This window comes from Phoxinus phoxinus (genome assembly GCF_949152265.1).
Source record: "Phoxinus phoxinus genome assembly, chromosome: 4".
NCBI classification, from domain to species: Eukaryota; Metazoa; Chordata; class Actinopteri; order Cypriniformes; family Leuciscidae; genus Phoxinus; species Phoxinus phoxinus.
The window spans coordinates 6,248,610-6,264,440 of record NC_136879.1 but is presented as its reverse complement, the minus strand read 5'-3'; the positions used below and the strand labels follow the sequence as shown (position 1 = coordinate 6,264,440).

Sequence of the window (15,831 nt, the reverse complement as noted above, 5' to 3'; positions counted from 1 at the left end):
AAAATCATACATGATTTATTACTTTTTAATATATGTGAGCTGTGAACTTCTGGTTTAATACCATATATCTGATAATCTACAACATGAAATACAGCAATATTTCTTTAATCAGATCAACTGAAAATTGTTGTTATCATATAGTGCATTAAAATTGTATTAACTCCTGCTTGACTCTGACACACACAGACATCAACAATCATCATATGAATCTCAACAATGGTGATGATCAAAAGTTTCATGTCGCAATGCATGCTGGGTACCAGGATAGTATAAAACTCCCAGCATGCTCTGCTGCATGAATAACAATTAAAAATATATATATTCCCACCATTGTTGAGATGCGTGTTCTAATTTGTGATATTTCTGTGTTTCTACAAGACAGTGTAGCTCATTTATTTTTGGTTATGCATGTGTTACAAATAAATTAGTCATTGTTGCTGATGTTTCACAGTGGTGGTCACGTAACACTTTTGATTGAGAATTAAACTCTGAATGAGTGAGAACTAACTTCTTAGTGAATGGACAGGCCACATAATGATTTTGTCATGATAGTGAATATAACCACAATCATTCACGAACTGTGTGTGTGCACAAGTGTGACTTGCAAAAACACAGAGAAAAACAGAGAAAAAAATGTGTTGGCATCAGCGACCCAACTAAAGCAAACACTGATCTCTATAATGGTAACTTCAAATCAAACATTTTCAATTAAACATCTCAATAACAACTTCAGTAGATGGATGACAGAAATAAAGTCAAACTGGTTAATAATACGTGTAATAATGTGTTATGGCTGGAAGTCAGTTGTAGTTCTTGTGTTTCTCTATTTTCTGTTCTTGTGTTCCTCTTTCCTTCAGTGATTCTGCTTGTTAACAGCAGGTGTTCATCACTAATGCTCAAACATCACTTACATATTCACTTTATTATCTCACTGCAACACTGCGTCAATGTTACTTTTTACTCTTTGTAGTGCGGATGTTCCTGTGGGGTTGAAAGGGTTAACAGTGTAAGATAAAAAGACACACCCACGAAATGTATTTTAACAGTAATAAACTGTAAGTTATAAAACAGGTTTATACTGGCAACACTGTTGCCAGTAGTTTACTGTAAAATTTTGTTTTTTGGGTCACCATTGTGCTGAAGAGTAGAGCCTGTGCTTCAGTCCAGCAGAAGATGTAGAAACATCGATGATATGCTGCATGTTGCTTTATTTAACAGAATGTAATTCCTGGTCAAGTGGAAATCTTTTTATGTACTTAAGTTTTTTAATGGTTTCCAATGGAAGTTCTTAACTCTTTTCTCACATAATTAATGCATTACACATTTTAGTTTTACACATTTCAATTGCAGTTGGTCAATTTAAGGCAGTTGGTTTCTGCAAGTGAAATTAGTTTTAAGTCAAATTTTAATTTAGTGCATTTTACAGTAACAAACTGTATAATACAGTAAATAACTGTACAAATAACAGTAAATTACTGGCAACAGTGTTGCCAGTATTTTACTGTAAAAAAACCCGGTAAGGTCTAACAGTGTACTGGACTGGCATGCATAATGAATACATTTAAATAGGTCTCATTTGTGATTTTTCATCATTATTGAACAATGCATCATTTACCAAAAAATGCATAGTATATAAATGATAAGTGTATCATGTGTTTCTTATTCCAGCTGAGGACTGTAAAAACCCAGGGGCTCCTCCAGGGGCCTTGCGTTCTGGGGGACGCTTCCGTATTGGAGACCGAGTGCTGTATCTCTGTCAGTTCGGTCTGGATTTGCTCGGCCCCTCTGAGAGGCAATGTTTGGATTCAAGGGAATGGAGTGGGGCAGAACCACGCTGCTACGGTCAGTCAAGGAAACAGACGTTTATTTACACAGTGTAGTGGGGCTGCGGTGTATTCCAGAAAGCAGGTTATGTGACAAGGTTTTAAGGGTAAGCGGATAACCTCAACTTCGGTTAACTTTCAGGGTCTGTAAGTAGCCATAGCAGCTCACTCTCTGAACATAACCTGCTCAGGAGCAGCTCATGATCAAGGGTCAGTTTACTTCAGCGCATGCGTGCCCTATTGATGAGGCTCCAGTGGGCCTAACAGATTGTACACAATATTATAGGTATATTGATACATAACGCGTTATTAAAACAAGGTAATGTTATTTAAATAAATAATATATATATATATATATATATATATATATATATATAGCTATATCATTTTCATCTCACACATCGTTGATCTGCATTCCGACGTTTTTTATTTATTTTTGCAACAGGACGTTTTCTATAATGTTTTTCTATATAAAAAAGACATATATGATATGATATATGATATCCCAGTCAACACTTTGATCTCACAGTGATCTCTCCATATGATCACAATGTGAGGTCACAGTGAGTTAAAAGTGTAACCGCACTGTGCACTCACTGTGTGCTAGGGGTGGGCGATACTGAAAATTTCGGTATCGATCCGATACCAAGTAAATACAGGGTCAGTATCGCCGATACCGATACCAATACCAATACTTTTTCATTTTAAAAGCCTGCACTTGAACTTGTAGCAATTTCCTGTGCTAGAGCAGTGTGTCATGATTTATGAGCTGAATGCATCATTAATATGCTAAATCTGAATACGATTGCATGACTACTAAATATTTTTTTATTAAATAAATGCGCTCAACCCACCTGTAATTAGTCAGTGACTTTTACCAAACTACCATAATTATAGTAAATGTACTATTGTACACTAGCCTGCTGTTCAAAAGTGTGTGGTCTGTAAGATTTTTAATTCTCTTCTGCATTTATTTGATCAAAAATACAGTAAAAACTGTAATATTACAATTTAACATGGGCTATCAGTTTTTTACGTCATAGTAAACTGTAATTTATTCATGTGAATAAAGCTGAATTTTCAGCACCAGTACTTCAGTCATGATGAGAATTTTAATATGCTGATTTGCTGCTCAGGAAACTTTCTTATTATTATCAATGTTGAAAACAGTTTCATATTTTTGTGAAAACCATGATACATTTTATGCAGAATTATTTGATGAATAAAGTTGAAAGAACAGCATTTATATGAAGTAAAACATTTTTAACAGTGTAAAACCCTTGAGTGTCACTTTTGATCAATTTAATGCATCGATCCTTGTTGAATAAAAATATTAATTTCATTAAAAAAATCTTACTGACGTCAACATTTTGAACCGTTATGTACACTTTTGGTTTTGTTTATTGCCAAATTTATTTAAAAATAAATGTTTCTCTGTCATCTAAGCAAGGCTTTGTTTCCCAAACGCACTGGGCTGTGAGCTCAGCGAAGCACCAGCATCGAACGCTCTCTGTGATTGATTGGTTTCGTCTTGTATCCAGATGACTAGGAGAAATAGTTCTATCCTACACAGTTATCCACTAACATTCGCTTATTTTTCCACTTAGAAGCTTATTTTTCGCTCTGAATTGCGTGCTAAATTAATAAAACTTACTGGTAAAAAAACACTCACTTGGATCGATATTTTTATGTGAGGATCGATCCTTTTCGATACCAGTCAGTATCGAAAGTATCGATACTTCAGGATCGATCCGCCCACCCCTACTGTGTGCTCATATTATGGTCACAATATGAGCTCCTCCCAGCTAAAAATGTTATTGGACGTGGACTCCAACATCACTCAGATGTCAAATTTTGGTTGAAAATTAAAATTGGGTTGACGTCTAAACATTTTTCTGATGTCAGGATCCAACTTTATTAAACAACTCCACAAATAGCATGACTAGCTTCACTTATTACAAAAAAAGAAAAGAAAATTTGAGAAAATCTCAAATTGTAAGCCACCATTATGGAGATCAGTGTTTGCTTTAGTTGGGCTCTTGACCCTTATATTATTAACTTTAGATTTTACTTGTCTGCTGTTACTGAGTAATAACAATCAGACGGACAAAGAGAAATTGTGATCTGATGGTGTCGGTTATGTTATGGCATAATCATATTGTGATCTGACATGATCAAAACATATTTAGATAGTTTGGTTCAACTTGTTAATACAGCAGCTCTATGTTTCTAGACATAGTCTAGTAATAATCAGCCTGTAAATCTCAACAATGGTGACAAGAATAAATCATGTTGCAGCGGCTGCCACCAATCAACTCATTAATGGCTCCCATCATGCATTGCGGAATTAATAAATTATGATCTGATTTGTCGAAGTAATTTCCTTTTCCTAATTGAATATTTTGCTCATCACCATTGTTGAGACGCATAGACTGAATCTTCATGTCTGTGTGTGCCTAAAAGGAAAGTTTTTTTTTTTTTCAAAACAACTTTATAATAAATTATTCAGTATTTATTTATCAAAAATTCTGGATATTTATGTAGAATCACAGTTATGCTGTAATAAACAACTTAAAACTAAATCAGAAATAAGGGTTCATGATCAAGTTCAAATTATGATTGTCATAACATAACCAATAGATCAATTTTTTTCTTTGTTCATCTGTCTGTTATAATAACAGCAGGCACACAATATCTAAAGTTAATAATATACGGGTCAAGAGCCCAACTAAAGCAAACACTGATCTCCATAATGGTGGCTTACAATTTGTGATTTTCTCCTTCTGTGATTCTGCTTGTTAACATCAGGTGTTCATCACTAATGCTCAATCATCACTCAATTAATAACTTAATTATCTCATTAACTTTAACACTCTTGAGTGTTCATTTAACACTCATATTTTAACACTTTACACTCTTGCGTGTGGACTCATATAAACTCCCAGGAGTGTTAATTTAACACTGGAGTGTTTGCTGTGAACACAGTTTTTGCTGTGTATATACTTCACATTTTCTCTTTCTTTAACAAACACAACAGCCAGAGAAAAACTAACATCAAATATTCAAGGCCAAAGAGCCCAACTAAAGCAAACACTGACCTCCATAATGGTGACCAAACCAAACAACTACTTTCAAACCAACTTCGACATCTAAACCTCTTTTAAGAGGATCAGTCCTGTGTCTGCTGGGAAACTTCCCGCTAAACCCTTATAATAATGTTAGGGGATAATGTTCTATCAATGTAATCACTAAACATTTTTAAAATGTTTTTAGAGACTGTTATCCTACTTTTTAAGAGAACATTCTGGCAACAAAAATAAAATTAGCTACAGAAACCATAACATAATATAATGCTCTCAAAACATTCATAGAACAATAACATTTCTAGCTGGGATGAGCTCATATTGCGGCCATGAGCACACAGTGAGTGCGCTGTGAGGTTACACTTTTAGCTCACTGTGAACTCACATTGCTCACGTTGTGACCACATGATGAGATCACTGTGAGATCAACGTGTTGACTGGGATCTTATCTTTCAAGCAACGTGGAAGCAAAATGACTGTTTCTAGTTTATTCAGTCTTTCTTTTTATTGCATAATTAGCATCAAACAAGTGATATAGTTCTTATTCACAGTGATTAAAGATCTTTAAATGAAAAGATTGAAAAATGATTGCACAACCACCAAGTATGTGGCAATAAGTATGTAAATCAGCATTTAAAGAAGAAGAAAGAAATAGTAGTATGACACGCTTTTTCTTAGCATCCGTTTCCATGGTGACTCGTCGATTCGTCGCTCTGTTGAGAATGTCTGGTGTGTTAGCCATGAACATACTCTTACTTACACCCAGCACACCTCGAGTTATCAAGGTTTGGTTTAATCAACGAGAGTTTTTAAGATAAGATAACCTTGCTTTCTGGAATACACCCCTGATTCAATGTAAACATTCAATTCGATTCAAATTTTTTTTTTTAGCCCAGTACTCATTTGATCAACCAGCTATTGTTGCTCAGGCCTTTGGAGGATCTCTGACCGCAGTTATGGATGTGTCACAACCCAACTTTAAAAAGAAAGGTGAAAAGATAACTTTTCTTGTACACAAGTAATGAACATTAACCTTTAACTTTACTACATTAACTTAACTACATGGCTGTTTAATTGTTTTTATTGCACAATCACTAGGGCACTATTTGGGTAGGACTGTCAGGGTTGAAGAAGGTCGGCTGAATGTCTTCATCCTTTTGGACACATCAGGAAGCATTTCCAAGGAGAATTTTCAGACCGCAAAAACTGCCATTATTGAACTTGTCCGTAAGGTTTGTGTTTGTATAATTGGAAAAATTAAAAGGCAAAGCGAAATACAAAAATGTAGTAAACATGTTTTTACAATACAAAAAGCTGTCAATTAAACACACTGTTAACCCTTGCTGTAAAAAAAAGGCCAAATTCTGACAATATCATACCATTTTCCATTAAAACAGTAATATACCGTAGAAAACAAAAATAGTCTACAGGAATATACTGTGAATTACCAACGCTCAAAGTCGACACTTAGAGGCTGTTTGCCCAATCACACCCTATACCCTCATTCACTATTCCCTACATCAGTTCACTAATATAGTCCACTTGACAGAGTGAATGAAAACAAGTGAGTGAAAAAGAATCCATGAAGCTAGATTATTATTTATTTATTTATTTATTTATTTATTTTAAGCAGAGGGTCTGTTCTTTCCTTTGATATATTGTATGTTTAGATATTCATACAACTAAACATTCTGGAGGCCATGAAAGTTTTTAAAAATTATTTAAAAAAATACTGGTGCTGGCTGGCAACTTTTAAAATAAATCACTAAATATTATTAAATAACTCAATAAAGGATAATTTTAATCTGAACTTGAACTAAATGAGTGCAGCAGAGCTCTAGTTCCCAGCATGCCTAGCGTCAAACTGCATAGGGAGAATACATGATGAAATGAAGTGTTATTGTACGCGTTTTTGCACAAAATGAATATAGGGAGAGTTGTGTTAGGATTTAATCTTCTGTTATGTTGAGATTTACATGGGTTTCTGTTGTTGCAGTTTTGAAGGTTATTATTGTGGTGAACAGAAGAGCATGTGGTTAGGTTAGGATGGACTGCAGAATTTGAATAGTGTGTATGATATGGTAACGTGCAAATATGTAGAGATAGTCTCTTTGTTAGCTATGCTTCAATATATAATATATAATACAATATATAAGTTGCCTGATAATTCCTTCCCAATCGAGTTTTCTTCTATGAAGGAAAGGTTCGTTTTTTTGCGTTTATCTTTTATGTCTAGATTTCTGTTGTTTATTATCAATTAAATAACAAGGAGAGCAGTCAGCGACACATAACTTGGCAAGAACAATAAAAGAGCTCTTGTCATAGAACCGCTCGTGAAATCAATGTTACATAAAAAAACAACTGTCACACTATTATGATACTTTTTTGTTTATAGAGTGACAAAATGCACTGATTTTAATAAAAATGCATAACTGACAGTTGACACTCACATTTGTCATAGTGTGTTTGAACTGTAAATAATAGTGTAATTAGATTGCAATTCACACTATAGGAATAATAGTCCAAGAGAAATAAGTGCCAATTTTACATGGGCCACAAAATTATTAATAGGCCTGCTCTACAGCACTGCTCCTCATACTCATATATATATATATATATATAATTATTTAATTTCCCACCTCTAATACTAAAGCATAAAACAGCCATCATGTGTTTGAATCAAAATAAATTATTGTGCAAAAATTAATTGCTGTGCAATTTTGTTCATCTTCCAGCTGGATAGCTATGAAGTCCACATGAAGTTTGAGATCATCTCATATGCCAGTGAGCCCAAAGAAATAGTGTCCATTACAAGCATCGAGAGTCAAGATGTGCATTATATCTTGAGGAAATTAGAGGAGTTTAGCGATGAAAGTATGTTCATTGTACAACTGTTTGTTTTACTACCTCTTTATTGTAGCTTTCTAACTCCAGTTTCCAGTTTTATGTAATTAATTAAAATTTCATTTCAGGCCATGGAGGTAAGAAAGGCACCAATCTGTATAAAGCCCTAGAAAGGGTGTACGATCAGCTTGCTTTCCTCAGGCAGACCAAAAGAAATCAGTTCAATGAGACTCAGAACGTCATAATCATCGCAACTGATGGTAAGACACACACACACACACACACACACACACACACACACACACACACACACACACACACGGACCAGGGCTCATACTTTTGTCGGCTACATACTGTCATAAAGGATGCCTCATTTCAGAAATATAACCATTTCATTCAAACGTAAGAAAGAAATTAAAGAAATGTACGTCTCACAAGGAATAACAATCAGTTTATAATGGTATTTTTTCTGAAATGAGACCTCAATAATGTATGTGGCTGACATATGAGGATATGTTAAGGATATGTTTTAACCGCCGTATGCAGAGCCTACAGCATCTGATGCAGAAGTGTATATCTGCCTTAATGCTGCACTGTGTCACGTTTAACAGCATCTAGTGGTGAGGTTGCAAATTGCGACCAAAAGAAGTTACGGTGGCCGACGGGAAAATATGTGGTCGTCAGAGACGGCAGAAAGGAGCCAGTTAAACAATTAGGTTTCTTTACAAAGATAAATTAAGAAATAAGGTATACTTAATTATTCAGTAAAACCATACGTTATTGCGAATAAAGTTTGTTACTTGTTCATCATTGTGTCAGTGTTTTATTCGCTGACTTTAGCACGCTTCTTTGCACGAAGAACAACATAGTGACGAAACGCGTTTGTCCATTCAGGGCCACTGTCTATCAGTGATGCGCGGGTTGATCCAAAATGAGCGGGTGCCTGCGGTCACCCGCGGTTACGAGTCATCCAAAAATATTTGTAATGATATTCGGGTCGCGGTCGGTCGGGTCGTTTGAAATAAAGATGCCAATTCAACCTTTGTAATTTATATGACACAATGTTCTATGAAATACATAGGTCTGCACTTTATTGTCTGAATAACTGCGCGAGGATGACGCACGAGCTCAGTCTGCTGGAGGAGATGAAAGTGGGAAATCCTTATTTACCTTTTGAATGTTGAGCGCGTTATTAACTTTTGAATAAAAGCTGACGCGGGACAAAATGCCCGATTTCCCAACACGTTGAACTGAGCAATGCCATTGTGCCATTTTAATAGGCTACTTTTAAACGCATATAGCTCAGTAATGTCAGTTTATGTATTTGCTGAGAGGGGGGGGGGGGATTTTGTTGGGAAAGTCGGGGGAGAGACGCACACGTCAATTAGGCTGGATAAACACATGCAGCATCTGCATTAACTTAATTGTTAAGAAAATGTAATGAAATAAATGAATAAATCAAGCCTTTATTAAAAAACACTAGGCGATCATACAGCATTCAGAAAAATGCGCACCCCTAGTTCCTCCGTCTTTGGCCCATGACGCTACGATGAGCATTTACAAGCTACTTTTAAAAAATGCGGGTCAGGAAGCGGGTCGGGTACAATATTTTCTATCTTTTTTTTTGCGGTCCGAGCTGCGGGCGGGTTAGTTGAAAACGTCGGTCGGGTGCGGGTTGTTTATACATTGACCCGCGCATCTGATGTCTAAGGAGACCCGCGGTGTGTGTAGATAGAAATGGCTCATTCTAAGTTAATAAAAACATAACGGTTCATTAAGTAATGGTTTTATACACTCTGTGACTTTCCTACTTATGGGGGAAATAAAAAAGGGGGATTTCCAAAAATGTTTTAATATATGCTCCTTTTTTTGTTCCACAAATTATTCATAAAATATATTTTGTGTTGTGAGTAAATGACAATAGAATTTTCATTTTAAATAAACTGTATAACGTTACATATTTAACAACTGTACAAGCCCTCAATATTCCTAATTATAAGCTCATCATTATTGCAGACACTGTATGTTAAAAAAGTAATAGCCAGCATTTTAAGCTCAAAAGTTGTGAATAATTGTAAAGCTCATTTAATGATGTACTAATTTTGCTTTTGTTTCTGTGTATATCCAGGCTACTCAAATATGGGACCCAACCCAAAAAACATGTTAGCTAAGGTCCGGAACTTATTCGGCTACAAACCCAGCAGTGTAGACCACACACAAGAGGAGCTCCTGGGTTCGTCTCAAGTTTACATGTCTTACCCTATCAGACTCATTTTGATATTAACCCTGTTTTTCCTCTCATAACTGCTCAAATTTCTGTTTATTTCAAATCATTATAACTGTACACAAATCTTGTTGTCTGAGGAGGGGTGTATTTTTCAGCCCCACTCCCACAAAATTCTGTCCATCTCCAAACGAATGTTAGAATTTGTCCACTCACACCTGCAACTTTCACATTTTCCCTGCTCCCACTGTGACGCTTTGACCCCGATATCTCTCGTTAAATCTACGGAAGGAAAGAGCTTGAAGGCGAAAAGTCTGTATTCCACATGTTTAATGGCAGATACACAGGCCTCTCATGAGGGATTAACTCTTTTTTAGTGTTACAAATAAAAGTAAGAACACAATTATAGAAAGAAGGCAGAGCAAACTTATCATCTACAGTGGTTCTCATTACACAGCGACAGTACTTCGCTATGAGTGAAGTGATCAGTCTCTTAAAGGGCCCACCGCACAATAATGTGATGCATGCAAATACGTCGTTTTGGCCGTTACACCACCCAGAAAAAACATCATGTACAGGACACGGATATTCATTTCTGCTCCCGTAGGATTCGGTCTTACTCCAGTGACATATGCTTTTCTTTTTTTTTCTAAAACTCTGGGTTCATGGAAGAGATACTCACCCTGTGATATTGTCACAATGAATATTTTAAACCCTGAAGATAAAAACAGCACAAAAAAGCTAAAAATTAACAAGTTTTATCCTGCAATTAAAATGTACAGAAGCTAACATTGGTTTTGTGATGTGTAACACAAACAAGTTTAGTGTTTCATGTCCATTCATGTCCACCTTTAACCTACCCTTTTTTTTATTTCACTTTCATGTGTAGCATTTCCCTACGCATACCACAGTAGGTTAGTAGTAGGGGTGTGCAAAGCAGCCGCTATTTGTATCTGTATTTGTATTTGTTGAGGGGACAAAAGTATTTGTATTTGTATTCGATTAAAATTCAAAATAGGCGTAAAAATCGTAATCATAAAAAAAAAATTTGCGTTACACTTCTAATTTACGTTATGTGTAAGTATTCTTTAATTATATCCATTATAATAATTATCGATATGCAATATTGTTTGATGTTTTTCCATAAATCCAGCAATGAAACAAGGAATGTCATTGAAAAGAAAATAGCATAACAGCCATTACCTCATCCATGGTTAAACAACAACTAATAAAATACCATTGTGAACATTATGAAGCCTACAGCCTACATCTTGCTGTCTGCAAAAGACAGAGTAACTTACGTAGCCTACCATATAACTCCCACACGTGCGTATAATTCGACAAAACTACACAAGCATTTTTAAACTTTTTAACCAAACGTTAACGTTACTCTGTCAACAGCCTATTGTCTAAATTACCGCGCTAAACAGCTACTGTACGTAAACAGAGCGAACACGAGAGCACCCGACTGCACAGACGTCAATAATGCCGCGTAATGGAATAATCTCCCGATCGCTTCTCGAAAGTTATGAACTGCCTCAGGAACCCAGTTAAGGTACAAACATCTATTCAACAAAAATAGTGATGGAGTTAAGTGTTTTTTCGATCAGCCGAGCGTTGCTGTGGAGCAGCCTGTGTCCGTCACTCACTCACTCATCCGGGCGTGCAGTGCGGTCTCATGAGGAAACGCAGCTTTTTGAAATAAAGTTTTTCTTGTTCCCGAATACAAATATTTTTTAAAGTATTTGTTCGAAATAAGTATTTGTAAAAAACACGTTATTTGTGCCTTTCCGAATACCGTATTCGGGTTCGGCTCCACCCCTAGTTAGTAGTAATATTTTACATGCACTAATTTTCATTAATCTGAATGAATCCAATCCAATTTCTAATTCTGTTAATAAGAACCTTAAACTTTACAATCCGATTTACATTTTCATTTACATCTGAAATATATTTGCAGTATATATCCTTAACAAAACTTCAGCACATACGCAGCCCAGTCTCACGTTCAGAGGTTGCAACAGCTAATGTCACAGTTCTTATAGTTGTCGTTTTTGACTTGAAGACATGCCTGATAGGAAAGCTGAAAGCTGTCAGAAGAGGTTTTTTTAGCAAACTAAAAAAACTCCTTAACTGACCAATTTGTAAGATGTAAATAAACATATGCGTGTTTGTAAGACGTAAAGCGTATGTAAACAGACATTATTATAAAAGTGCTCTAGTAAACATGCTGTGCATGTGTGCAAGCTATTTTTGAATCCGATTGAGAAGATATTCATATTCATGCAAAGTTCTAAAGATTATTTTACACCACCGAAAATCTAAATTTTATTCGGATCGATCTTAATCATATCTGTTGAGGTGTTTACATGAAGGCTTTTCAATCAGACTGAGCAATCAATCTGGGGTGCATTTCCCGTACAACAACATTACTCGCTGCTTTACCCAATTGGGGTTAAATCACATTATGAAATAAGTATATTTCTCCAAAACATGTTGGACACAACTATTGGCACTCCTAGAATGTTATAAAAAATATATAAAATATCTCTGAAGTATATTCTCATTAATATTTACATTTTTACAACACCGGGGTGGCTAGGAGCATGAAATTGTCTAGCTATGACTTCTTGTTTCACAGGAGTATATATACGAGGAAACACAAAAAAATCAAAATTCCCTTAATCATCCATCACAATGAGTAAAACCAAAGAATATAGTTCTGATGTGCAGCAAAAGATTGCTGAGCTTCATGAAATATAAAGTGGCTTTAAGAAAATAGCTAAAGCATTGAAAATTCCCATTTCCACCATCAGGGCAATTATTAAGAAGTTGTTACAAATCTGCCTGGTAGAGGATGTGTGTCTATATCGTCCTAATGCACGGTTTGGACTCTTCAAGGATCACAGATGGAGAATTCCAGAGATTACTCGAGTCTTGGGGTCAGAAAGCCTAAAAAATGATCAAACTACCCTTACATCACCACATGTTGTTTGGGAGGGTTTCAAGAAAAATCCTCCTCGCTCATCTAAAAACAAACTCCAGCATATTCAGTTGTCAGACACGACTGTAACTTCAAAAGTGACCAGATTCTATGGTCAGATGAAACTAAAAAAATAGCTTTTTTGGAGCACACCCACCAGATGGGTTTGGTGAAAACAGGAATAAACAGTACCCCATGTCCATGGTTAAATATACTGCTGGATCTTTAATGTTGAGGGCCTTTTTTTTTTTGCTGGAGGTCCTGGACATCTTGTTCAGATACAGGGTATCATGGATTCTAGCAAATACCAACAGATAAAAAAAGTCTAACCTAACAGCCCCTGCTGGAAATCTTATAATGGGCCGTGGTTGGATCTTCGATCAGGATAATGATCTTAAACAAACATCAAAATCATCACAAAAATGTGTCACTGAGCACAAAATGAAGCTTCTACCATCCCAATCCCCTGTGAACCCTATAGAAAATTAGTGAGGTGAGCGGAAGAGAAGAAACAACAACATGGATCTGGGAATCTGAAGGATCTGGAGAGATTGATTATGGAGGAATGGTCTCTCTTGTCAGTTGTTCTCCAAGCTCATCAGGCATTACAGGAGAAAGAAAAGAGCAGTTATCTTGGCAAAAGGTTGTTACATAAAATAAAAAGGTTTATTGGCAACAATAAAAGGTTGCCAACAATTATGGCCAACTTGTTTTGGAGAAAATCATTTACTTCATAATGTGATTTACCCCCCACTTTCAATTCTTTTCCTGCAATGAAAGGTTAGATTTTTGCTAATTTTTTTGAATGAAATATCAAAAGGATAAAAAATGCAGATGTATTTTTACAGCCTTATTTGATCATATTTACCAGGGGTGCCAATAATTCTGACCACAACTGTAGGTAGTGTAAGCAAGCCAGTTTATCATACATTATTTACCTGTGGTTGTGAAGGCCTTGATCCAAAGTTTAAAAAAATGCAGCCTAATGATTTTTTTCTTAGTTTTACCCGTTGTGTGCATTTATATGTTCCACAGATGTGTATGTGTTTGCTGTCAGAGGAGAAGTTAACAAGAAAGATCTCACAAGCATTGCCTCTTCCAAGAAAGATGAGATGCATTTTTTTGTTTTGAAGGACTATAAACATCTGGGATCTGTGTTCAACCGAATGATCAGTAAGTAATCAGATATCAGAGAACCTCTAGGGTCCCCTAGTTGAAATCATGGTCCAGATACTGAACAATTAATATGTTTATTTTCAGTTTCAATCTGAATATATTTTTTCTACAGATATATTGTTTCAAAGCAGCTTTACTGATAATAGTGTCTCATTGATAATAGTGCCTTACTGTACAAATCAGGTGATTCTGCTGTGACTAAGTGTGGATTGGCACAAGAGCAAGAGGACCAAGACGGCCAAGAGAAGTCTGAAACCACTAACACCAGACCTTGGCATGTCAATTTAATCTGGGTTGGTAAATTCATATCAATTTAATACAACTTGAGATAAAGACTTGTATAAAAGCACTGCTTTCAGATGGAAGATCACACTTTACTTTTTCTGTCCTCCAGGGAGCTAAAATATGCAGAGGGACTCTAGTGACTAAGAGCATGGTATTGACAGCTGCACACTGCTTAATAAAGGTGAATACAGATGAATCTGTATCAATTGCCAGTGCTGCTGACATAACAGTTCAACATGGTAAGAATTGTTGCTTTTGTCAACAATGTTATGGAATAATTCAAGGTGACTCATGCTCCTTAGAGAGAATTTCAAATCGAGGAAAATGAAGTGCAGCGTTGAATTAGACCGGGAACAGTATATTGGGTCAACTTTGAATTGTTGTTGATTTTATCCTGTCATGCAAAGACGCTAAACTACATGTACTTTGCTTCAATTCTCTTACAAAGGTAATGGTGAAGTTAAAGCCATGGAGTTGATTCTTCATCCACTGTTTAATGTGAAAGGCCTTAAGGACAAGAATGTAAATGAGTTTTATGATTACGACATTGCTCTGGTTAGGATGAGAGAAAACATTACGCTATCTTTGAAGGCAAGGTAAGATTCAACTAGCCTTTCCCATGTATGTATATTTAGATGCTTGAAAACCTATTCTGTTTTTTTTATTTATTATTATTTGTGTGCTATAAATAAATAAATAAATAAATACTACTTATAAACAGCTGTTGATATTCTAAGGTGAAACAGAGTAAAGACTTGGACCAGAAACAGTATTCAATATGTCATGGCTTAAAGGAGAACTCCGGTCAATTTTAACATTGAGCTCAATTTTTAGTAAATTTGGAGTGCTGTCAATACAGAGAACAACGACAAAAATCGGTGTTGCCTACACTGTGTTATCCTCTTTTTAAAATTTGCACCCTATTGACTTGAATGGGGCAAGTTTTAAACCTGCTTTTATCCTCTTAACATCTTTGATGTGTCATACAAGTGCCCAGCCATGTTGAGTGATTCCTTAAGAGTGAACACGAGTGAATCTGACTGCAGTAGATGTGAAAGATATGAATAAAAATGATGTTAATTCAGCCAGTGCAAATACCTGTATTTAGTTCCTGTTTTTGGTGGAAGTCCAAAGTAGTCAATTGTCGAGTTCACGCGCGTGATCATAGTAACTAAACCTATGCGCGTGAACTCGGCAATCGACTACTTTTATTTGTTTTATACACAAATGAATGTCAAAGCCATCATGAACGGCACCACATTATTAAATTTGCGGATGATTCGGTCATTGTGTCCCTCCTTAATAGTGATGACCCTGAACACGGTCCTGTAGTGAATAATTTTATTGATTGGTGCAAATCCTCCTTTTTAAATATTAATGTGGCAAAAACGAAAGAGATGTGCATCGACTTTA

At 35.8% G+C, this 15,831-nt stretch overlaps 1 protein-coding gene across 1 annotated transcript in view; it reads left to right on the top strand.

The window, feature by feature from the left end:
- LOC306996680 (complement C2) overlaps positions 1-15,831 on the top strand; it is a 54,986-nt gene that overhangs the window by 30,368 nt on the left and 8,787 nt on the right. The window contains exons 5-14 of the mRNA XM_079609437.1: positions 1,669-1,842; positions 5,798-5,896; positions 6,005-6,138; positions 7,642-7,780; positions 7,879-8,010; positions 9,879-9,983; positions 13,993-14,130; positions 14,317-14,426; positions 14,528-14,657; positions 14,867-15,014. Of these exons, the coding sequence (XP_079465563.1) occupies positions 1,669-1,842; positions 5,798-5,896; positions 6,005-6,138; positions 7,642-7,780; positions 7,879-8,010; positions 9,879-9,983; positions 13,993-14,130; positions 14,317-14,426; positions 14,528-14,657; positions 14,867-15,014 (1,309 nt within the window). The remainder of the gene's footprint in view (positions 1-1,668; positions 1,843-5,797; positions 5,897-6,004; positions 6,139-7,641; positions 7,781-7,878; positions 8,011-9,878; positions 9,984-13,992; positions 14,131-14,316; positions 14,427-14,527; positions 14,658-14,866; positions 15,015-15,831) is intronic.